The sequence below is a fragment of the Chiloscyllium plagiosum genome, chromosome 12 (assembly GCF_004010195.1).
Source record: "Chiloscyllium plagiosum isolate BGI_BamShark_2017 chromosome 12, ASM401019v2, whole genome shotgun sequence".
Taxonomy (NCBI): domain Eukaryota; kingdom Metazoa; phylum Chordata; class Chondrichthyes; order Orectolobiformes; family Hemiscylliidae; genus Chiloscyllium; species Chiloscyllium plagiosum.
Genome location: NC_057721.1, coordinates 46,958,205 through 46,983,970, shown reverse-complemented (window position 1 = coordinate 46,983,970; position 25,766 = coordinate 46,958,205). Strand labels below are relative to the sequence as shown.

The window sequence follows — 25,766 nt, the reverse complement described above, 5'->3', positions numbered from 1 at the left end:
AGGAAATAACGAAATAGGCACTGAACCAAGAGAGAGACTTAGGAACAGGCAATGTCAAAATGGATTGAAAAGATTAATTTTGAGTGTTTTTATGAAAGCTTGGAACACAATGATAGAGGCATATGGTGGAAATTCCAGGGATTGGTTTTGAGGCAGCTAAAGACTCAGGTGACTAGAAGGATGAATTGTTATTACAGGGAAAACATTGCAGTGATGGTTTGAGACAAAACCATTGGGAAATTTGGAGATGAGGAAAAAACTTTGTGAATTTCTTATGGTTAAGGTCATGACCCAATGAAGGTTGCAAGAATACAAGCAGATTTTAATACAACCCAGAATAGGAATGGACAAGTTTGATTTTGACAGCTGGAAGATTTTAGTTTTCTCCCTTTTAAGTTATTCATGAGTGACAAAAACTAAACCAAGAGTCTTAGCTTCCTTTAAAATAAAGTCGACCTCCTCAGTTAGATATTGATGGTTTTATTGTTATCACTACAACATTAAGGCTACAAAACAAATTCTTCAAAATTGTGCATTAGAATGTTTGGGGTAAAAACACTTTTTTGTCATTAAACAAGAAAATCATTTTATCAAAATCATAAATTCTTGCTTTGAATCAGTGGCAACTAGCAAAATTAAAGAAAAATAGACGAGTGCTGGAATTGTTTGTTTCATGATAAATTGGAGCTCTAAGATCCACACAACAGGAAGGTATTGACTGAGCCTAAGAAAAGAAAAGGGAATGTTATTTATTATTGAATAAATTGTGACACCTGAAATTGTTATAGAATAAGCATATGCAAACACTAATAACAATTGCCAACACCTTGAATTTCAGTACATTTATGCAGACACGCAGTCAGCACTTCCCTAACTGTAGGTTACAAACCCTAGTGGGATTGGTTGATGAAATCTAGGGGGTCATGACTCCCATACCTGTAAAGACAGCTGTGGAATGCAGCACAACTCAGAAGTAGTTGCTCAGAAGATGCTGAACTTCCTGGCGTGACTCTGCTAATTGAGATTGTGAACATCTAAAACAGCCAGTCTGGTACAGATAATTCCTGTTGACAGACTAAACAGCCAAAGATTGCTGTTATTCTGAACAGCAGCAATCATTGGCACATTAAGAGTGGCCAGGACCATGATATTCCTCTGTTCTTTCTTGGCTGTCTTATGTATCAGATGGTTCTGCTGGAGAGTGTCAGAGTCTGCTAACCCAGTGAGTTTCATATGGCTGCAAATGGCTTTTCCATCCCCTTTTGATCCCACTGAAGTGCTTGAGTTATAAGCAGAGGCTGGATGTGCTGGGATCTTTTCACTGGAGCATAGGAGGTTGGGGGGGTGACCTTATAGAGGTTTATAAACTCATGAGAGGCATAGATAAGGCGAATAGCAAAGGTCTTTTCCCTAGGGTAGGAGGTTCAAAACTAGAGGGCATGTTTTTTAAGATGAGAGTAGAAATATTTAACAGGTACCTGATGGGCAACGTTTTCACACAGAGGGTGGTTCGGATGGAGAATGAACTGCCAGAAGAAGTGGTAGATGCAAGTACAGTTACAACATTTATTAAAATACATTTGGACAAGTATATGAATAGGAGAGGTTTAGAGGGATCAAATGTAGGCAAATGGGACTATAGTTTAGATTTGAAAACTTGGTTGGCATGGATGAGTTGGATGGAAGGGTCTATTTCTATATTGTATAACCCTATGACAGTGTACTAAGCATTGTTTTTCACCAATTTATCTCCAGTATTGGAACAATTACAGGTGGAAAATTAGGCAGGAATCTCACACAACGACTGGAATCCATCTATTTATATGTCTGTTCTGCTTCCTGGCCTCACTTCTGTCAAAACCTGAAGCACTTGCTCAAATAGAAATGGGACTATTTCACCAAGAAAATAAAGAGGTATGTTACACCTTACATTATCCATTATTAATAGAAATCTAAAACAAACACAGAGAATACTGGAAAAACTCATCAGATATAGTAATGTCCAGAGAGAGAGCACCAGATTAACGTTGAGTCTAGTATGACTCTGGAACTTAATTCTGAACAACAGTCATATTGAACTTGAAATATTAATTCTGTTTCTGCCAGACCCACTGAGCTTCTTCAGCATTATGAGTTTCTTCTGGTCTTTCTTTTTTTGACTTTGTAAAGTTGTGGAAATATCAGACTTTGAAAGAAAATAGGCTGGGAATCCAGGTTTAGCCTACCGCTAGAGATCACATATAATAGGTAGAGAAGACATGTCTCCAAGTTTTTTCCAGTTTGGGGGTGGGGGTGGTGGGGAGGGGGGGGGAGAGGTGGTTGGAGAAGGAAAATGTTGTTTGGAGTGTTTTGAGGTGGCAACATACCTCACTGCTAATTTTGGTTCCTTCTGCCACAACTAAGGCAAAGGCAGCAGAAGGAGCTCTGGCCTATTGCTTTATTCTCCTGTTTACTGACTAATATTTTTATTGCACACATTTCTTTGTCTGGATCTTTTGAGGATATTTCTCCTCAGCATTAGTTTCCAGTCTCTCATTCTTGTCATTCTCAAGCTCCATCTATTCTAAGTTTCTCTTCATTTCTCAGGAAATGTGTTAATTTGAACACAACGTTTTCAACACACGTGAATGTTGCACTGCTGTAACCTGAAGGTCCTATGTAACAACATCCTCTTTTCTGTCAGCAATACCTCTAACCATTTTGCAGTTGGTGGAGTGGAGTTGTTTAACTCCATTAGTATTATACATTCTTTGGTCAACAATTAGGCAGGTTTGTGGATATTTATAGAGATAGATTAAGTGTAGCAGAGAACTAGCAAAAGACTGTGAGTAATGCATTTGATTTAACTGAGAATAGCCTAAGCTGAATCTATTGCTCTTAGATCATCAAAAGAATATTAACTTATGCATAATTTGTACCTTTTGCTGGAGGTTTACGAGGCCTTATGATGTCCATGCGGGAGGTAGGATCAGTGCTGATCAGTCGCACTCCTGCAGCTTTTCCACCTTGTGGGAAGTCCTTTGGTCTGTTCTTGTAAATACTTTCTGTTAAAACTGGTATATCTGGTTAAGGATTTAAAAATTCCTTGTCAAGTATCAGGAGAACATCAATGCTCAAGAAGCTTGACACTACTCAGGACAAAGTAGTCCACTTGATTGACACTTCATTCACCATCTTAAGCATTTACTCCCTCCACCAATGATGCAATGTAGCAAGCATGTACTATCTACAAGATGCACTGCAGCAACTGATTAAGCCTCCTCTAAGCACCTTCAAAACTTCTTCAACCTAGAAGAGCAAAGGCAACAGACAACTGGGAACACTTTCACCTGCAGAATCCCCTCCAAGTCACACATCATCCCTATTTGGAAATAAATTGTCATCTTTCATTTTCTGAGTTAAAGCCCTGGAGTACCTTTCCTTGTGGATGTACCTCAGAACATGAACTGCAGAAGGTAGCTCAACAGCACCTTCTGCAACACATTTCAGGCAACAAATACCTTGTGCAGTGGTTATGTTCAATTCCCTTGAATGCCTGTTGCTTCAGTTCTCTGGAAGGATTTTGACTTTATGGTTTTGCTTCAAAGTAAAAACCCTGGGAGCTTTGAAAAACAACGCCAATATCACTTCCCATCCAGAAATATTGGTTATACTCACAAAGGAATATTTTCTCCTTTGGCATGTGAGAATTTTTATCAAAGTTAAACAATCAGTAGAAATTCTGAATTTCTTTGGATCTATATGAGGGATAGTTTTTCTCCTCTTCACAAAGACGACTATAGTTTCTGTAAACATCAATAACCTAAGAAATAATCATACATTTGAATATCAGAAGCAGTCTTTTCACAAAGTTTTCCAAAATCAAAGAAAGGTCATTATCCATCTGATGACCTAACCAGACTATAATCCCAAATTCACCTCCAGGGATGATGGCAGATCCCGGAGGTTCCAACTATAACATCATGAGTCACAATGCTATTTCTGTTCTCAGTAAGGATCCAATTGAGCAAACTTAACCAATTGTGATGCTGCTGACTGCGGAGTAATATAAAATTTGTAGAATATGTTGGTGTTCCAGTTGAGTCCAGGGGAATCCAACAAATGACATGTGATAAATGTCACTGTGACACTGCCAATACATACTTGGAGGTAAGGTCACCCACATTTAAAGTTTAATCAGGTGAGTTGGAGAGCTGCAGATTAGCTAAGAAAGCACTCTGAGTTGCATGTCAAAGAGACAGAACTTTTTCTCCCTGCAATACCTAACTAACTATCTGAATGATGAGTGCGATAGCTGATAGATTAAGTGAATGAACGTTTCAATGGTAACTCAAAGTCTGATAAAGGATGTAATGTTGAGTCGACCAAACCAGTGGTATGGTCAACTGCAGTGACACGCAGAGCCGACACCATATCGAAGATTGTTGCTAGATCGTTCACAAAGCACAGCTTTAAATTATTATGCATCAGTCTACTCCTGTGGATGCCAGACATCAAATGCATTATTGTAAATAATAGAAGCATTTGAGATGTAACCTTGTACAGCATAGGAAATTGCAAAATACTTGAGGATATAGGTTACAATGCTGGAAATGTATTGCTGGAAAAGCGCAGCAGGTCAGGCAGCATCCAGGGAACAGGAGAATCGACGTTTCGGGCATAAGCCCTTCTTCAGGAATCTTCAGGAATCGGCTTATGCCCGAAACGTCGATTCTCCTGTTCCCAGGATGCTGCCTGACCTGCTGCGCTTTTCCAGCAACACATTTCCAGCTCTGATCTCCAGCATCTGCAGACCTCACTTTCTCCTCTATAGGTTACAATGCATTGATGTAAGGGCATTTGAAAAGAAGGGAGAGGTGCTATCTGAACCCCTTGTCCAACTCTTCAATAATGTATGACAGTCCTGAATTATTACTTTAAATCAGAAGATCTCTTACTTAGTTCTGATCTTCAAAAAGTGTACAAATCAATCCAGGAACTACCTTTTTGCCTGTAACTATTACAGGGAATATGCTTGAAGGGATCCCAAGTGATGCTCTTTATGATTACTGGGAAAGTTAAGGACCATTAGCAATACTCAACACTGTCTCCTCAAAATGAATTATGATGATGCAGAAGTTGACCATTCATCCCACCATGTCTGCACAGACTCAATGATCTCCTAACTTTACCCGATGTTCCTACACATCATCACTATCCAAATAACCATCCAAAGCCCACTTGAATACCTCAACTGTACCTACTTCCACTACATTTCTAGCCAGTGCTTTCCATATTGTAAAAACGCACTTTGTAAATAATTTTTTTTCTCACACCCTTGCTTCATTTGCACATCACTTCAAATCCATGCCCTCTCATCTTGTTTCTTTTAGAATAAAAAAGGGTTTCACCCTATCAACTCTGTCCAGCCCACTCATGATTTTGAAAACCTCAATCAGATCTCTTCTTGGCCTTCTTCTCTCCATGGAGAACATTACCAACTTTTCAATCTATTCTCCTAAGTTTCTCAAACCTGGAATCATTCTCGTAAATGACTTCACTAATCTTGTCCAATGCATTTTCATCTTTCCCATAATGTAGCATCCACAACTGTGCATAATACCTAATATTTAATCTAGATAAAGCCTGGATTAACCATATTGGGAGGATCAACTTAGAACAGTGAACACTAGTTTCAGGGAATAATCTGAAAGCAGTTGAGAAAAAAAATGTATGCTGTATTAACAGAATCATTCTGTACAAGCTTAAGATAACTGTTCTGTCATTATACAGAGCTTTGTTAGATTACATCGAGATTTCTCAAAGATGGGTGATTCCAGTGGCCTCCCATTCTTGACAGAATGCTTTTTAGATTAAAGATTCACTCAGGTCAGCTTACAGAACTGGGATGACTTAGAACAGACAGAGTTAGTGATCTCGGAAGTACATAAAATAAAGGACTCGAATGACTGAATATTGACATGTTATTTCAGTTTGAGATTACTTATTTGACAGATTGGGAAGGAGAGGGAAGAAGGGCTTATGCCCGAAACGTCGATTCTCCTGTTCCCTGGATGCTGCCTGACCTGCTGCGCTTTTCCAGCAACACATTTCCAGCTCTGATCTCCAGCATCTCCAGACCTCACTTTCTCCTCCAAGGAGAGGGAACATTCATTTAATGTGATCAAAAATATGAATAGGCTAAATGTTGGGTGGTTCTTTTTTCTGACATCCTTCTGCAGTGTTTGCTGACTCTGTCTAAGGCACAAACCCCTTTCAGTTCTGTAAAAGTGTCATATTGGACTCAAAAATTAACTCTGTTTATAGATGCTGTCAGGCTTGCTGAGTTTCTCCAGTATTTGGTTTTCATTTCAGATTTCCAGCATCAGCATATTTTGCTTCCATCTCAAAAGTCTGATAAAAGGCTAAAGACTGGAGCATTATTCTTCTTCCCTGGGATGGCAGCATCACTGATTTTGTAGAGAGGAGGAGAGAGTGGTACAGAATGTGAGAGTGTCCAGAGCAAAAGACAAGGGATAAAGGAGGGTTAGATATATAAAATAGGTGTTGACAATGGATGATAAAGAGGAAATGAATCTGTTCTGCTGAAAGTAAAATCAACGAGACAAACTAGACAGGGGGTTGGGGGGTGGTGAGGAGAAGAGCAATGCAAGAAAAATGAAGGACAGATGTCATGCTCAAGATTTGCATTTATGATGGTTGGGATCTCAGAGGGCCATCTCAGGTGGATCACAGACTCAACACTTTTAGTTGAGGATGGTTGCAAATTCTGCAGCTTCATATTTTGTATTTCTGTGCTGGGTTTCAGCATCATTGAGCATGGAGCCTCCTTCCCCTTCGTCCTCTTAGTTATTTTATTGAGTATCTTTCCATGACTGTGTATAGCAGGATTGCAGCTTTTGATCAGATCAGTTGTTGTAGGTTAAATGTAAATACCTTTATTGACTTGTTAGGTTGAATGAACTGCTTCTCTGCTACATATTCTTTATCTAATAAAGGAATCTGCTGCACCCCATTTCATTATGGGCCGAGAGACTATACTTGACTTAATTGTTATTTGTACATATTAACCCTGCTCCTCACAGCTATAATGCAGACTGAAAAATATTCACATTCATTTTAATGCTTTGTAAAGAAAAGAACAAGATTTTCTGTCTTTTGGTCAGTTACTTACCTTTACACTCCAACTGCTAAAAGTTTCTTCTTGGCTAAAGATATAGATAACACTTTATTTCAGGAAACTTTTTTTCTGAAACAAAAACCTTTGTCTGCTTCAGCATGAAGTATGGCCTTGTTTTCAAATCCTGATCTTACATAGACCAATCTAGCTGGTAGAGCAAAATGTTTGTTTTCCAAAGATGCTGTCTGCTTAGTCAGAAGATTCTGTGATTGTAACGCTGAAAGATATGTTGTGACAGTTTTTACCTTACTTCTTTACTCATTTCTCAAAATTGAGACTTACAACAACGTGTGTTGTCCATCAGTCCTAGCGTAAGAAAATAATGACAATTAAAAGATATTTGCGATAATGGGAAGGAACAATTCTTCTGCTTCGGTGTCGATTTCTAGGTGATGACAAACATGCCCGGCTCCTTCTGTACTTTCCAAACCAATTGCTATGGCATAAAGCTCAATTTCCAACTCAGTTGCCAACCCTGCTGCCACCTGCAGGAAAGAAAGAGTTGAATTGGTGGGAATCAGTTAGGTCTTTGTACAATTTATTTCATTACAGGCCGACTTTGTTAAGAATGAAATGAAATATTATGCAGTGAGACAGGCTGTCAGTTTGATTTTACAACCTGTTGCTTTTGAATGAAGGTAATTAAATGTCAGATGACTATGGACTAGCCTTCTATCTTCCTGCTCACCCATTCCCACAACTCGATTCCTTTCAGATAACAGGGCTTGTCAAGGCACCCATTAGGTATCCCGCTTTAACGTCCATTGAGGCCAATTATTGCCCAACTAAGGCTCCCAATCTGTCTTCAATCCCATAACACATTGGGCAGTGGGAAAATGAATTATATATTTTTTAAAAATGACTGGTTCAAAGGAGGGAAAGAATAGGGTTATGTCTTCAGGGATGCCTTGTGTACTTTCATCTAAGATCTCTTCCCACTCCTTACTGCATCTCCCACCTCCTAGTCAGCAAAACCCAAAAATACCACCACCCTCACCTTTCTCTCTAGAGTGCCCAATACCTACACGTCCAGGACTTGTCTCACTCTGCTCTTTATCGCTACTCTTTGTGGAGAGAATTGTAATTCCAGGAGTTCCCATTACCAAGTTTCTGGCACTGCTACACCTGCCAGTCACTCTGATTGGTTGATAGCTCGAGGGTTGGACTTTCTCCTACCAAGGGCAGAAGTTTGTACTTATTGTACCATCACTACAATAAGTTCACCAAGTGTGTGCTATTCCTGTAGGGCAGCCTTGTTTAATGACACAAGGCTGGAATGGATTCAAGTGCAACTCCAGAGAACAAAACTGTCTATTGATCAACAAGCTGAAAGTAAAGGATATAAGCTTAAAGAAGAAGCTATAAGAATTTACAAGGATGAACAAAGGACAGGATTATCAAAGATGAGTCGATATTTTTGAAAGGATATAAAAAGAAGTTAAACAAATTATTAGGAGAAGAAAGAGAATAGTTTGAGCAACTATATCTCAGTTTTTGTTAAGGGATTGCAAAAGAACATGCTTTCATAAAACATAGATAACCGAAGCAATATTAACCATTTGTAGCTAATTGAGATGCAGGAAAAAATATTTCAAACAATTATTTTGAGGAAATTATTTTATCTCAAGTGCTGAACAACACTGGGACTGAGGAGCTGGTGATGAACTGAGTTAAGCAAGAGGAAAATGGTTTAACTGTAAAATAATGATAAAGAACCTGCAAATATGTGGGCACTGAAGTTCAGAAGCTGAATTATGAACAGATTGATTCAAAGGTTATTGAAAGTTCACAAGTGGATAATAATGGAGTCTCTTCCTGCTACCAGCAAAATGATTTCTCATAAACTTATGAGAAATAAAAGACATCAGTAGAAATAGAATTATAAATTCTTATTGGTTTATAACTCCTGGTTACAGATTAAAACAAAATATTGTCACAAAACAAGAATAAAGAACAGCACAAGAACAGGCCATTCAGTCCACCAAGACATCACCAACAAATGATGCCTTTTGCTTCTAGTTGGTCTGTATCTCTGTGTTCCCTGCCTATTCATATATCTGTCATACAATAATGCTGATATTGGGTCCTCCTCCATCACTTCCTCTGACAGTGCATTCAGGCACTTACTACCCTTGATCTAAAAATGTGTCTCTCACAACTCATTGAAACTTACCAATTTTTAAACCAATGTCCCCTAGTAATTAACATTTCTACCCTGGGAGAAAGACTCCCGACTATCCATTAATTATTTTAGTAAACTTTTATTGGGTCATCCCTCATCCTTTGACATTCAAATGAAAATAAACCAATTTTTTCCAATCTCTATTCATTGCTAATACCTTTCAACTCGGTAAAATCCTGGTAAAACCATATCTTTACCCTCTCCAAAGCCTCCACATCTTTCTGGTACTGTGGTAACCAGAATTGTGCACAATATTCCAACTGTGGCCTAATTAAATTTCCATACAGCTGCAATATGACCTACCAATTTTTATACTCTATTCCCCAATTTATGAGGGAAAGCATGCTATATGTCTTCTTGACCACCTTATTCATTTGTGTTGCCACATTCAGGGAATTATGAACCTGTATACCTAGATCCCTTTGTATGTTGATGCCACTAAGGGTACTGCCATTTACGAAATACATCCCCCCTGCAATAGAGCTCCCAAAATGCATCAATTTGTGTTTGGATTAAACTCCATCTGTCATTTCTCCACCCAAGACTCCAGCCTATCTATATCCTGATGTATCCTCTGGAAATCTACCTCATTACCTGTAGCTACCCCAATCTTTGTGTCATTTGCAAACTTACTAATCAGACCACTAACACTCTTCTCTAAATCATTCATATTACAAATAACAGGGATCCCAGTACTGATCCCTGCAGAACACCACTGGTCACAGACATCCAGTCTGAAAATATCCTTCCACCGTTACTCTCTATGACTAAGCCAGTTCTATATCTCTTTTTTTTAGAAACCCTACAGTGTGGAAATAGGCCCTTTGGCCCAACGAGTCCACACCGACCCTCTGAAGAGTAACACACCCAGACCCATTCCCATACCCTATTATCCTATACTTACCCCTAACTAATGCACCTAAAACTATGGGCAATTTAGCATGGCCAATTCACCTAATCTTCACATCTTTGGATTGTGGGAGGAAATGCACGCAGACACAGGGAGAACGTGCAAATTCCACATAATCAGTCAGCCGAGGCTGGAATCAAACCCAGGTCCCTGTCGCTGTGACGCAACAGTGCTAACCACTGAGCCACCATGCCACCATCTATCCTCAGAAATTGCTAAAAAAAAACTCGGCAGGTCTGGCAGTATCTGTTCTAAACAGGTTCTGTTCTTCAGAACAGCTTATGAAGAAGAGTCACTGGACCTGAAATGTTAATCCTGCTCTATTTCCATGGATATTGGCAGACCAGCTGAGATTTTTGAGTTTTTTTCTGATTTCCAGCATCCACATTTTTTTTGCGTTCTGTATCCAACCTACCAGCTCACCACAGATCCCATCGAAAAGGTTCCCCATGGGACACTGGTTAGCAAGGTTAGATCTCATGGAATACAGGGAGAACTAGCTATTTGGATACAGAACTGTCTTGAAGGTAGAAGACAGAGGGTGGTGGTAGAGGGTTGTGTTTCAGACTGGAGGCCTGTGACCAATGGATTGCCACAAGGATTGGTGCTGGGTTCACTAATTTTTGTCATTTATATAAATGAGTTGGATGTGAGCTTAAGATGTATTGTTAGTAAGTTTGTAGATGACACCAAAATTGAAGGTGTAGTGGACAACGAAGAGGTAACCTCAGATTACAATGGGGTCTTGATCAGATGGGCCGAGGAGTGGCAGATGGAGTTTAATTTAGATAAATGTGAGGTGCTACATTTTGGGAAAGCAAATCTTAGAAGGACTTATACACTTAATGGTAAGATCCTAGGGAGTACTGCTGAGCAAAGAGACCTTGGAGTGCAGGTTCATTGCTCCTTGAAAGTAGAGTTGCAGATAGATAAGATAGTGAAGAAGGCGTTTGGTATATTTCCTTTATTGGTCAGAGTATTGAGTACAGGAGTTGGGAGGTCATGTTGTGGCTGTACAGGACATTGGTTAGGCCACTGTTTGAATATTGCTTGCAAATTGGTCTCCTTCATATCGGAAGGATGTTGTGAAACTTGAAAGGGTTCAGAAAAGATTTACAAGGATGCTGCCAGGGTTGGTGGATTTGAGCTATAGGGAGAAGTTGAATAGGCTGGGGCTGTTTTCCCTGGAGCATCAGGGGCTGAGGGGTGACCTTATAGAGGTTTACAAAATTATGAGGGACACGGATAGGATAAATAGACAAGGTCTTTTCCCTAGGATGGGGGAGTCCAGAACTAGAGGTCATACGTTTAGCTTGAGGGGGAAAGATAAAAGAGACCTAAGGGGCAACGTTTTCACGCAGAGGGTGGTATGTGTTTGGAATGAGCTGCCAAAGGAAGTTGTGGAGGCTGGTACAACTGCAACATTTAAAAGGCACCTGGACGGGTATATGAATAGGAAGGGTTTGGAGGGATATGGGCCTGGTGCTAGATTAGGTTGGGATACCTGGTCGGCATGGACGGGTTGGACCGAAGGCTCTATTTTCATGCTGTACATCTCTATGATTCTGTGACTTCACCTTTTGCATCAGTCTGCCATGAGGGACCTTGTCAAAGGCCTTGCTAAAGACCATACAGACATCTAATTCCCTGCCCTCATTAATCATCTTTGTTAATTCAGCAAAAAGCTCAACTAAGATTGTCAACATAGAGTGATTTATAGAACATTGGATTATTATGTGAATTGCATATGATGACAGCTGTGGTAAAATATGCAGTATGTTGTAACTTTTTGCATTTCAAATGTAGAAATGAAAACCTGATCACACTGGAGATGTGTTTTCATTTTTTTTCTGCATAGGTGTTACGAGTATGCAATTTTATAATTCTTTTATTTTATGAATAAACTTTTAGCTTGGGACTGAAATTCTAATGTAAAATAAATTAAAGCACCTAGTTTGAGAAACCGGTAAACAGATCTTGAGTAATTGTAATTGAAAGCCTGGGTTATGTTTATTTATAAAGGTCAGAGTTTGAGTGGAAAAACAATAAAAATTGAGTGACCCTTCTTTGAATATTTTGGTGGAGATGGAAGTCCACAGCTGCCCTCATAAGGGCTTTAAGGAGAGTTGGATGGTTGCCATGACAGTACTAATGGAAAGACTGAAAGAAATCCCATACCTGAGAGAGAACACTGAGAGAATTATAGTAAATTCCTGAGAGCTGTGTGCCACAAGAAGGAGTGAACTCTCAGGATCATGTTAGATACAGACAAACTCTTAGTAGTAGAATTAAAAGTACAAGGAGTGTGCTGTCGAGATTTTCAGCTGTAAAGTACTCCTGCTAATGAAATGTAGTGTTAAATGGTGTTACTTGCTTTAGCTCTCATACAGTAAATGTGTCATTCTTCCAGTGAATAACTAAAAATTTGAAATTATTTTAAACAGTTTTCAGTCTTCATGGAGATCGTAATGCTAGAAGCGTCTCATCTCACCATCCATATACTAGCATTTCAAGAGCCCTCTACCATCTTCACAGCAGCATGTACAGATTGGCAAAGATGGCATTTATTATAATAAATTAAATTAAAATAAAATAAAGAACTCCGGATGTAGGAGATCTGAAATAAGAACAGAAATTACTGGCAAAACTTAGTAGGCCTGGCAGCATCTGTGGGAAGAAAGCAGAGTTAATGTTTTGAATCCAGTGACTCTTCATTAGAGCTGGCAGTTATTATCTATGTTACCCATATCCTGAGAAGTAAAGTATAATACAACCCAAATTGTATTGTTTTTAAAAAAGATTATACTTGGTATACTGTGCTCAATTCTGAATTCTGAGCTCCAAAGAAGATACCACATTCAAAAATTGGAAGCACTGAATATAAGAGACAAAAAAAACTGAGTGATATAGTCAGAGTAATGAAGAAGATCTGACTAAATTAGTATTCATAAGCCTTAAAATTATGAATGGAATAAACAGGGTTGCCGTGAAGAAAACCAACTCTAGGTAGTCATAAAAATGATGGTTATAATAAATCCAACAGGTAAACAAGCAGAAAAATCTTGACTTGGTTGTTATAAAATTGAAATGTTTGAGGTAAATAATTTAGACTCTTTCAAAAGGAAACTCAAGAAGTAAATGGCAAATCCTGGATAGAGATTAGATAAATGGAATAGGTGAGATTAATATGAAGGATAAAAATTAGCACAGAGGAGATGAATCTGTTTATATGCTATACATTCTCCTTGTTAGTATTATATAATTGTATGGAACAGTTTAAATCTGTGGAACAGTTTACTTTAAAATAATTGAGATTAAATTCAAATAAGAGAGTAGAAAGATAGGTTCAAACTGGAAAGTGATACATTAACAATTGATATCAACAAGCTTTTCTTTTCATGTAATTACTGCATGGACCTGGGTTTTATGGTTTTCAAAAACAGAGTTGCAGACTTGAAATCCCAGAAACAATCAAGAAGTAACTAGATACAGCTAACGGAGGTAGGGAAGGAGGATGGGAATATTTATGCTGATTTTTCATCTATCATTATCTTGTGAACCAAGTAACTACATTCAGCTGATTTTGAGAACTATTTGACATAATTAACTGTTTTAAAAAAGATAGTCAGCAATTATTACTATATGGAGGCATTTTTGTCATTAAGCGAATACTTACAGGTCCTGGTTTAAAACATACTCTGAGTCCAGTGCTGGGTGGAGGCTGCTTCACTCGAAATCTAGACAAAAACAATAATTCATTTTGAAGATTTAGCACTGCACCACATAGGTTACTTCATTTCAGAGCAAGACTATGAAGTACTTCCAATACATTTTGTAGAATTGTAATAATTCTTAAAGGAGTGGAGAAAATAGCAAAAAGGAAGAATACTCGGATTTTGAAGTTTATGTTTTGTTCAATGTCCTGGACCACTCTTCTGAACCAATCTTTCACCGTTATCAATTGTTCAGTACTTAGTTTATCATTATTATTATTGGTGTCCTTACTAGGCAGATAAGTGTGCAATCAATCAGAGAGGGTCAAGTTACAAAGCAAAGGATGACGTCCATAACTTGGCCCAGATATCATGAACCACAAAGACATACATTTGATTGAGAAAGTATGTTTTCAGAGAGCAAAAATCACAGAATGATTACTCTGTCAGCTCTCCATAAGAGCAACTTGGCTAGTCTGACTGCCCTGCCTTCTTCCCATATCCTCACAATTTTTTTTTTTCTCTTCAGATAATAATCAAATTCAAATCACGTCTCATTTTTCTAAACTTTATGCATAGTCCCATTCTACTCACAGGAAAACTGTCACATCTCAGAAATCAAATATCAGTAGAAAAGCAGCCTATTTAGGTAGGGAATTCCAGATCCTAATATAGAGGCAGCTGAAATCATGAACACCAACAGTGGAGCAATGAAAATGAGAGATGCGCAAGAAACAAGAATTAGGTTACCAGACATTTAGAAGGATGTGAGACAAGGGGAGATTACAGCAATCAGCTAAGGCTAAAGCACGGCATACTCAGGTGATATTACTGAGGTGAAATAAAATCTTTGTCGTGGTGATCATGTCAGGTTTAAGTAAGCCTCAGTTTCCAGAGATAGGCATAGAGACAGTAGTTACACAACAGACTTTGTTGTGGGACTGAAAACAATGGCTTCAGTCTTCCCAATATTTAATTGAAGAACATTTCTGCTCAAACAAATTAGAAATTGCAGTTAAGCAGTAAGATGATTTAGCAACAGTCGAGGAGTTAAGAAGTGTGTTGGTAAGATGGAGCTAGGTGTCATTGCACATGTACAAATGATGTTTTCGGTGATGTTGCCAAGATGTAGCTGAGAAATAGGAGACAACCGAAGATTGATTCTTGGGAATACCACAGGAGGCCTGGGTGTAGGAAGCGAAGGCATTGCAGATTCTACTCTCGCTTCAGTTCAGTAGAAAGAGAACCAGGCAAGTTCAGTTCCAATCACCTGGACGATGGTGCAGAGGTGTTAGTAGAAAACTGTAGGATCAGCTGTACCAAAAAAAGGCTGAAGATAGGTCAAGAACAAAAGAAAGGACAGATTGAATTTGTTGCTGTCAAATTGAATTTTGTGGCTTTGATAAAAACTGGCTCAGAAACTGGTATTTCGATTGAAAGGATTCAAATATGGAACTTTGAGATTGATGATCTGGATTTGGGTGGCAACTAAATGTTCAACAGCTTGGAGAAAAGGGAGATGGAACAAGATTGGAGACATTATGGTTGTTTGTTTGAGAAGGGGAATGGGGTCAAAGGAAGAGGTACAGTGCCTGAAAGAAGAGAACGGCTATCAACATTAACTAACTTGGGAAGAGAGGGATGGAAGCCACATGGTCAACAATGTAGATGGAACTAGATTGAAGAACAGGAGGTAGGACTTATGGGCAAGATGAATGTGAATTAGGCATGAAGACAGATAGGAGAGAAACTGGAGAAAGATCAAAGAACAGGCCTGGGAAGATGGTAAGCTTGATGATTACATCAAAGAGGAAGTTTGAATGATTACATAGCTACTGTAATCATTTACCAAATGTATTAGTTCAATATAAATAATAATGAAACTTTTCGTGAGATACCTATTATCCACAAACTCCATCAACAAACACATCGACCTGGACCCAATATACCAACCACTACAGCGGACAGCTGAAACTGACAACCGGAAGCGGCAGGGACAGACCACTATAAACACCGGAGGAAACATCAAAGAAGCGCTTCGCAGGAGGCTCCCAAGCACTGATGATGTCGCCTAGCCAGGGGACTAAACGTTTGCAACAAAAACTTCCAGCTCGGTGAACAGAACCACAACAACGAGCACCCGAGCTACAAATCTTCGCACAAACTTTGAGCAATTAAAAATGTTGGTTTCTCTTTTTTAAGTACTGAAAATATGCCATTGACTAACAGATGAATGAAGGCATTGAGTTGGTTAAAGACTCACTGATGTGTGAGTAGTCCAAGATAAGATGCTACTTAGAAACACTGGCTCACAGAATTGTCCTGAAAAAGGAACATAAAAGAATGAATCATCACATACTTTCTAAAAGATCAGGGCCATGTTATTAGCCCAGATAAGGTTTTCAATAAAGAATATTGCCCAAGGATGACTTGATTTATTCATCTACTAGATAATGTCAACTGCTCAACATGCTGTAAAGATAGCTGTGAATCAAGGACATTAAAAAGCTGTATGTCCGAATTACTATGACAGATTGAGACCTTCAAAAAAAACCTTCACAAGATACATGCAATATTCACACTAAGACGAAATTGAATGACAGTTATTTGCTGCAGTAACCATCCAATTGTCACTTACAAATTGAACAACCACCCCAACCACCCCATTCAATCCTGAGATTTTACACATCCAAACTTTTCATCCCTCTGAGTAGGTAGTTGTGTCTTTGTTGCCTAGGTTCTAAATTGTGGAATTTTGTTTCTAAATCTATTCACAATAGTATTGCTCCTCTAAGCTGGTCTTTAAATGGCATCTCAGTGAGCAGGTTTTGGTCAACTGTCCTATTACAATCCTGCAAAGAAACCTGAATTGAATTGAATTAAATTTATTGTCATGTGTACCGAGGCACAGGGAAAACCTTTGTCTTGCGAGCAAGACAGGCTGATCACATAGTTAAGTAGCATAGAAAAGTAAATAATAGGTAAACAGCGCAACAACAAAAACACAGGTACAGGCGAATGTTAAGAGTATGTGAGTCCATTCAGTATTATAACAACAGTACGCTAGAAACTGTTACAAGCAGATCTTTACCTGCATTAAAAGATTTTAAAAATGTATTGTAAGTGTTGCTGGCTAGCCAGTGTTTACTGTCCATCCCTAACTGTCCTGAGAAAGTGGCGCTGAACTGTTTTCTTGAATTTCTGAAGTCCACTTGGTGTGGAAAGGAAGTTTAAGAATTTTGACCCGGGACTGTGAAGGAACTGCAATACATTTCCAAATCAGGATGAAGAGAGGCTTAGAGTGGAACTTGCAGCTGGTGGCAGATTCATGCATCTACTGCCCTCGTCCTTCAAGTTGGTAGAGGTCATGGTTTTGAAAGATGCTGTTTGAAAGATGGAGCATTGGTGAGTTTCTGGTGCATCTGGCAGGCTGTACACATGCCAATCACTGTTTGTTGGTGGTGAAAGAAATAAATGCTTAAGATAGTGGATGGGGTGCACGTCAAAAGGACTGTTTGTCCAGTTGAGCTTCTTGAGTGCTGTTGGAGCTTAACTCATTCAGGCAAGTGGAGACTATTCGAACCTGATGTATGTCTTGGCAGCAGACAGTTTTTGATGAGTTACTTACCACAGAACTTCCTCCTTCCGATCTGTTCGTGCAACCACAGTATTAATGTGACTATTCCAGGTCAGCTTTTGGCGAATGGTCTTAATAAATAGGCTATTAATAACTATTAATAGAGTTTGAGTTGGAATGCCATGCTTCTAGGAATTCTCATGCATGTCCCTGTTTGGCTTGTCCTAGGATGGATGTATTGTCCAAGTCGAAGTGATACCCTTCCTCATCCATATGCAAGGATAGTAGTGAGAGTGGGTCATGTCGTTTTGTGGCTAGTTGATTTACATGTATCCTGGTGTCTAGTTTTCTGCCTGTTTGTCCTGCCTGAAATAGAATATTATTTCAACGAGCCAACACACATTGCAGCACAAAGGAATTACACAGAGCAGAGGAAAATCACCTATACAGTGTATTCAAAAAGAATGAACACAGTCCACAAGCAGACAAAACACGTCCAGAAGCCCTAGCCACACTACCCTACATCAAAGACATCTCAGAAATGACTGCCAGATTACTCAGACACCTTGGCATCACGGTAGCCCACAAAAGCACGAACACACTAAAACAGCAGCTAATGAATTTGAAAGACCCTATATAGACAACAAGCAAAACTATTGTCATTTACAGATTACCTTGTGAGAACTGTAACAAACACTACATTAGACAAACAGGCAGAAACTAGCCACCAGGATACATGAACATCAACTAACCACAAAAAGACATGACCCACTCTCACTAGTATCCTTAGATGAGGAAGGACACCACTTCAACATATCCATCCTAAAACAAGCCAAACAGAGACACGCACGAGAATTCATAGAAGCATGGCATTCCAACTGGAAATCTATCAACAAACACATTGACCTGGATCCCATTTACCTCCCCCTGAGAAAAAGAACAGGAAATCACATCACCATAGGAAATGATGTCACCACTGGAAATGACATCACCAAACCAAGGAAACCCAAACATATAAATATAAAGCGGGTTACACCACCAGTGTTTCATCTCGAGGCTCACTGAAGATGTTCCCAAGTATGGTGATGAAATGTCTGAAAACGAACCTTCCAGCTCAGCGAGCAAACCTACATCCAGATATATCACATTCCCTCAATGTCACTAGTTCAAAGTCTGAGATCTCCCTCCCTAATGGAATTGTGGACCTACCTGTACAAGATGGACTGCACTGGTTCAAGAAGGCAGCCCAATTTCTTCAAGGGCAACTAGGGATGGGCAATAAATGTCAGTCAGCAACACCCACATACAATAAATGGTTTTTTTTTAGAAAGTAAAATTAGTTTCTCTTGGCCTTATCAGCAATGTCAAAATAGAAGATGAAAATTGACTGTTGCATAAGTGTTGACCTGTTATCTCACTGTTTCCTTACTGATTCTTAGTTTTAGCTGTCATTTGTGCACAGAAATTATAAATTAGATCATAATAAAGTTCTCAGATGCTCTTGGTGGATAGGTGCAGAGCAGTATATTATTATACTGTTTCACTAGTGACACTTAAAGTAAATTCTTGCTGGTGTAGAGTAAATATGTCAGTGTGTTATCCCTTCAATATCAACTTAACCTTGCCAATAGTCAAGCATTCATCCCTATTTTCCCCTTCAAAATGATGATATTTTCAATTCAAGTATGGCAGTTTTCAGGTTAAAAATAAGCAAAATGAAGACATTTTATTGTCATTTGAGTTTGGTAAGTGAACATAAGATACAGAAGAAAATACCTGCATGTGTCTATTCCAACATTCTTCAGCTCGACAGTGTACGCATAGGTAAAACCCTCTTGAAGGACACCGAAGTTCACCTTTCTTGGAAAAAGTTCGAAGCCTCGAATTGGTTTTGTTAATATACCATCTGCTTTGGGGCCAGCAATTGATACTGTATTGACTTTCCTTCTAACTGGCTCTTCAATAACAGTAAACTGCAAGGAATAAATGTAAAATTTTTAAAGGCAATTTAATACTAACCGCTTTGCAGAAATTGTCACTTGAGTTGACAGTGTCAAGTGACTTAATAGAAGACAGGCTTCCTTGATCTCAATGTTAATGTGCTCTACTAAACAATGGGACCTGCATGAAACCAGTAGGGTCTGTCTTTAAATATTAAAAAAAATTGGATTTTGTTGGTTCTAACTGCAATTTTCATTATGTCCACAGGGGAAGTCATTATAGAGAAACCTTGTGAAGATGGTGGGAAGATGTTCCATGATCAAACCAAGCCATTTAAGTTATGATTCCTCTCTGAAGGGACTCTGAAGAGCACCCACAAGGAACGTGTAGACCTCTCTATTCCTTGGTACCTAGTCTTTCCTCTCACAGAGCCTCTCTCAAACATCTTTACCCACAGCTGCAGTATCAAGAGAATTTACAAAATTAAAACCAATGGATCAGAAATCTAACAATTTATTTTAAAATCCTAGAGAGGAAGTCAATCAGGATCTTGGGATTTTTCAGCTCATCGTACCAAGTAGATTGTTAGAACTATTTCAATAGTGAGTATAATTTTCTTAATTTTCTCCCTTTTATTTTGTGATTTGTAGCTATTTCTGGGAGGTTCCTCATATATTCTATAGTAAAGATAGATGCAAAATATTTGTTCAATTCATCTGCTCCCTTTTTATTTTTCATTCCCAGACTCACTTTCTACAGGTCCAATACTCACTTTGTTAGTTCTTATTTTTTAAGTATCTATAGAAACTCTTACTTTCTGTTTTATATTTGTAGATTGTTTCTCTCCTTGTTAATCCTTTTGTCATTCTTCGTTGTTTTTATATTCTGACCTATCAATTTGTACAATTATATGCTTCCTGTTTAAGCACTTGGACCACTGTGTATTGTTTCGTTGCCTTAATTAAGGAAGAATGAAGAAGCCATAGAGGGAATGTAACAAGGATCCACCAGATCGATCTCTAGGATAGTGGTATGAGCCTAAGAGGATGGATTTAGGAAACTGGCCCTTTGCCTCCTAGAGTTCAGATGAATGAAGGGTGATCTCATTGAAACATACAAAATTCTTATAGGGTTAGACAAAACCAAGGTACAAGTTTCAGAATAAAAGTCTGGTGAATCTTTGGAATTCTTCACACTACAGAACTGAGGAGGTTCAGTCAATAAGTATATTCAAGGCAGAGATCAAGAGATTAAAAATGTGTTGCTGGAAAAGCGCAGCAGGTAAGGCAGCATCAAAGGAGAAGGAGAATCGACGTTTCGGGCATAAGCCCTTCTTCAGGATCAAGAGATGTGTGGATGTTAAATATATCATGGTATGTGCTCATTGTGCAGGACACTGACTTTGAGATGGTAGATCAGCCATGGTTTGTACGAAAGATGGAGTAGGGTCATAGGGAAAATGGTCTCCCAATACCTCGGTTTTCTGTATTCTAATGATCTAACACATCAGAGGCAGTGGACCAGTTTGTGACAGGTAATGATGGTGAGGTACAGCTGCGTGTTGCCTGCATATGTTTGGAACTTGGATGATTCCACTGGGGGGGCGATAACGAATACGAAGCAGTCAAGGTGGAACTCCAGAGTTAACACCATGACAGCAGGAAGAGAAGCCATTGTATGTGGCTCACTAGCATGATTAAACAGGAATGTAACCAACAGCAAGACTACTGAACTCGACAAAACAAAGGGGAAACATTGGAGGATGTTATAGAGGTGGAGGAAGTAGGTAGTCTTTGCGACGGCTAAGATATAGGGTTGGAGTGTGTGGTCATCCAAATGAAAGGCTGAAGCTACATTGAAAAGGATGGGATAGCTTGCTATAGTCACATGAGACATCATTTGTGATTTTCACAAGGACTGTTTCAATGTTGTAGAAACTGGATTGAGATGTTTTAAATGAGATGACACATATACAGATACTGTAAGCCTGAAACATTCAGGTCAGGCAGCAACTGTGGAGAGAGGCAAAATTAACATCTCAGGATGATGGTCTTTTATTAGAACTGGGAAATTTTGTTATATAATAGATTTTCAGTAAGGAATTGTTGGGAAAAGGGGTAACAGGAAGCACTGATGAAAGATCATCAACCTGAAACATTAACTCTGTCTCTGTCACAGATGTTGCTGGACTAGCTGTATATTTCCAGAATTTTCTGTTTTTATTATTTAATATGGATGTCATTTAATTAACACTAATACATTTATTCAGCATAATTCTTACCCTTTGATTAGGTTGTGAACCTGGCTTTGAGCTTAAAATGGCTGCTGGGAGTTTTATTTTCTCTCTCCTTGGCTGGTTAGCAGCATCAATTATCAGGCTTTTGTTGAATATGATGTTATTTCCATCAGCTGGTAGCTCTTCAGGTCTGTATTCCATCACTCCATTTTCTTATTAAAGTGAAAAATATACATAACACAATCAGACTAGAACACTACTTAATATTCTTTCTTTTATGGCAAGAAGAATACTGAAATTAAAAAAAAGTATATTGTGTATTTTAAATTAAAACAAACTCTTTTATATATAACTTCATTGTTTTTGAAGAATTTCATGATTACCTACTAGGTGAAACATTAAAAAAAAATTACCCTAAAACTGGTTTACGTAGCATTTATAATTTCGGTGCTAATACAATGGCATTGCTGTTGTAAGCACATTTTATGCCAGATTCAAACTTGGTGAGGGCATTCATGTGGGTATTAGAACTGACATACAGATCAGTTGCATTACATCAATACTCAGGATGTAACATTGACTTGATATCACCACTGCCATTTTCAGCTTCACCAATCCAGTTACCGCCTTGTCAAAACATACACGGCTCATGTTTGTTGTACAGTAGTAAGAACATATCCCAAACCAACACTAGTTAATATACAATTCCTTTCAGTTTAATTGTTGATTAATTTCAATTGGCTCTGTTTGAGGCTGTGGAATGACTCGTGGTCTACAAAGTTTATCAAAGTTGGTTAAGACAGGGAGTGATAATGCTTAGTGCATGCAGAGAAGATCTAGGTATTGACATCAAGGATTCAGGTCAGACCAATTGCTATCAGTTATTTAGTGCTGTAGGTACCATCTTTCTTAATGTAGGAGAAAGTGAGGACTGCAGATGCTGGAGATCAGAGTCAAAAAGTGTGGTGCTGGAAAAGCACAGCCAGTCAGACAACATCCGAAGAGCAGGAGAGTTGATGTTTCGAGCATAAGCTCTTCATCAGGAATGTGGGGGATGCCCAAGGGGGCTGAGAGATAAATGGCGGGGGGTGGGGAGGTAGCTGGGAATGTGATAGGTAGATGAAGGCAGGGAGTGATGGTGATAGGTCGGAGTGGAGGGTGTGTATAAAGGTAGGAAAGAAGATGGACAGGCAGGACAGTTCAAGAGGGTGGCGCTGAGTTGGATCTGGGATAAAGTGGGGGGAGAGAAGATGAGGAAACTGGTGAAATCAATATTGATCCCGTGTGGTTGGAGGGACCCAAGGCAGAAGATGAGGCATTCTTCCTCCAGGCATCAGGTGGCTAGAATCTGGTGGTGGAGAATTCCCAGGACTTGCATGTCCTTGACGGAGTGGGAGGGAGATTTAGGTGTTTCACCACAGGGCAGTGAGGTTGTTTAGTCTGTGTGTCCCAGAGACGTTCTGCAAGTTGGCGTCCTGTCTCCCCAGTGATGAGGAGACCACATCGGGAGCAACGGACACAGTAGACATGCAGGAAAATCTCTGCTGGATGTGGAAGAATCCTTTAGGCTGCAGGGAGGGTAGTTGAGCAGAGGCAGCAAAATAGAGGTTAGGCTGCAAAAAGAACTCTCAACGAAAAGCCTTATCCACCTGATGTTTTCTGGAAGCATTTCACCAATTCTACCTCAGCCAGATACAGTTTGTCTTTTGTCTCTAGTTTGTGGAAGAAGGACTAAGAAAAATTTGCTGCCTCTTGCAATTAGACTTGCAACTTCAGGGAAGGGCAAGTTCAAATGTTGTTGGTGGCTGTAAGGGTAGGAGGCCCTAATTTCTTTACATTAAGACTCTCCAGACTGGAGCAAGTGACATTCATAAGTTCTCCCAGTTTGTTGTTAACTCCTGCATTAGAAAGAAGATAGACTAGACAAGCTATGCTGGAGGGTGCTGCTCAATGTGCTCAGCCTGGCCAGACAGGAATTGGCAAAGTGTGTATGTAACTTTGCAGTAAATGTCAGGCTTCTCCAATGATACCATCAATTACTGCCAAGTAGTTTTGTGGCAGCTACAATGAAATGCTGAGTGTGGTTGGTGTGCAAGTATGCCCAGCATATTATACTGGTGCATGCCTGTTAACTTTGCTGCTGTCATGGTGATGTATTTATTCAATCCACTTTTCTCCATATTTAAGCCATCATTTCAAATCAGTGGAGGACTAGTGAGCAACAAGAAATATCTTCTTAATACCTGGCTCTGCAACTTTGCTCTGCAAGCCTGTCACTTTACCAGCTCTCTCCTCATTCAGTCACCTACTCTCACTCTTTTTCAGACAATCCCTTGGAATTGAGGATGACCTGCTTCCAGTCTAGTTTGATGGGGTCCGAGATGGCTAAGAAGTCCAATAAAGAGCATGTGGTGAATGTGCACTTCTTACAACTTGACTTATTCTTGACGTGTTTAGTCCCTTCCCAAATGAGCCTTTGCACTTTTATCGGTCACAAGTCAAACAAAGGAAAGCAGTGACCATATATATCAGCAAGGCGGCTAAACCCGAGACACTACAACTGTAGCGTCTCCCACCCGCCCTCCTCCTCTAACCTAGTTAATAAAGTAAGGTTCATTCTAAACTTCCTCTATTGAATATAAGTTTGTTATTAATTGTATAGCAACTTGAACTAAGCTTTCTACTTTAGTACCGAGTGGGTGTTCAGATAAGTGGGGTATGGATGCTAGGGCAGTTGCTTGCTCCTCCTGCAGAATGTGGCAGGTGGGAGACATGGCACACGTCTCCACTGGCTACGTCTGCGAGAAGTGCACCCAACTCCAGCTCCTTGAAAACCGTGTTAGGGAATTGGAGCTGGAGCTGGATGAACTATGGATCATTCGGGAGGCTGAGGGGGTAATTGAGAGGAGTTACCGGGAGTTGGTCACTCCTAAGGCTCAGGACAAGGATAGATGGGTTACAGGTGGGGGAGGAAAGGGGGACAGACAGACAGTGCAGAGATCCCCTGTGGACATTCCCCTCAGCAATAAGTATATCGTTTTGGATACTGCTGGGGGGATGACCTACCAGAGGAAAGCCATAGCAGTCAGTTCTCTGGCGTTGAGCCTGACACTGTGGCAAAGAAGGGAAGGGGGCAGAATAGAAAAGTACTCGTGGTAGGTGCCTCGATAGTTAGGGGAATCAACAGGAGATTTTGTGGTCAGATTCGGGATTCCCGGAAGGTATGTTGCCTCCCTGGTGCCAGGGTCCGGGACGTCTCCGATTGGGTGTATAAGGTTCTAAAAGGGGAGGGCGAACAGCCAGAAATCGTGTTACATATTGGCACTAATGATATAACCAGGAAAAGGATCGAGGATATAAAAAATGATTTCTGGGAGTTAGGATGGAAGCTGCAAAGCAGGACGAACAGAGTAGTGTTCTCTAGTTTACTACCGGTGCCACGAGATAGCGAGGCGAGGAACAGGGAGCGGGCGCAGCTTAACACGTGGCTGCGCAGCTGGTGTAGGAGGGAGGGCTTCAGATATGTAGATAATTGGGATGCCTTCTGGGGAAGGTGGGACCTGTACAAGAAGGATAGGTTGCATCTGAACTGGAAGGGGACTAATGTCCTGGGTGGAAGGTGTGCTCGAGTAGTTCGAGAGGGTTTAAACTAGTATGGCAGGGGGGTGGGAACCTGAGCTGTATACCGGAGGTGAGAGTTGATGCAGATGAGGCAATAGCAAGAGGTAGACCAGCTAGTGGGAAGGATTTTCCTGGGAAGGAACCAAGGGATCAGTTAAAATGTGTTTGCTTTAACGCAAGGAGTATCAGGAATAAAAGTGATGAACTTAGAGCATAGATTAGTACCTGGTGCAATGATGTTATGGCCATAACAGAGACATGGGTTTCTCAGGGGCAGGAATGGTTGCTGGATGTTCCAAGATTTAGAGCATTTAAAAAAAATAGGGAGCGGGGAAAGAGGAGGGAGTGTAGCACTACAAATCAAAGAGGGTACCACAGCTACAGAAGCTCCCATTGTCGAGGAAGA

At 39.7% G+C, this 25,766-nt stretch overlaps 1 protein-coding gene across 1 annotated transcript in view; it reads right to left on the bottom strand.

The window, feature by feature from the left end:
• Positions 1-464: 464 nt before the first annotated feature.
• The window catches only part of spag17 (sperm associated antigen 17), a 227,811-nt gene continuing 202,509 nt past the window's right edge, over positions 465-25,766 (bottom strand). The window contains exons 50-55 of the mRNA XM_043700962.1: positions 21,785-21,951; positions 19,339-19,535; positions 13,949-14,009; positions 7,521-7,665; positions 2,919-3,056; positions 465-724 (exon numbers count right to left, since the gene is read on the bottom strand). Coding sequence (XP_043556897.1) covers positions 690-724; positions 2,919-3,056; positions 7,521-7,665; positions 13,949-14,009; positions 19,339-19,535; positions 21,785-21,951 — 743 coding nt within the window. The 3' untranslated portion in view covers positions 465-689. The remainder of the gene's footprint in view (positions 725-2,918; positions 3,057-7,520; positions 7,666-13,948; positions 14,010-19,338; positions 19,536-21,784; positions 21,952-25,766) is intronic.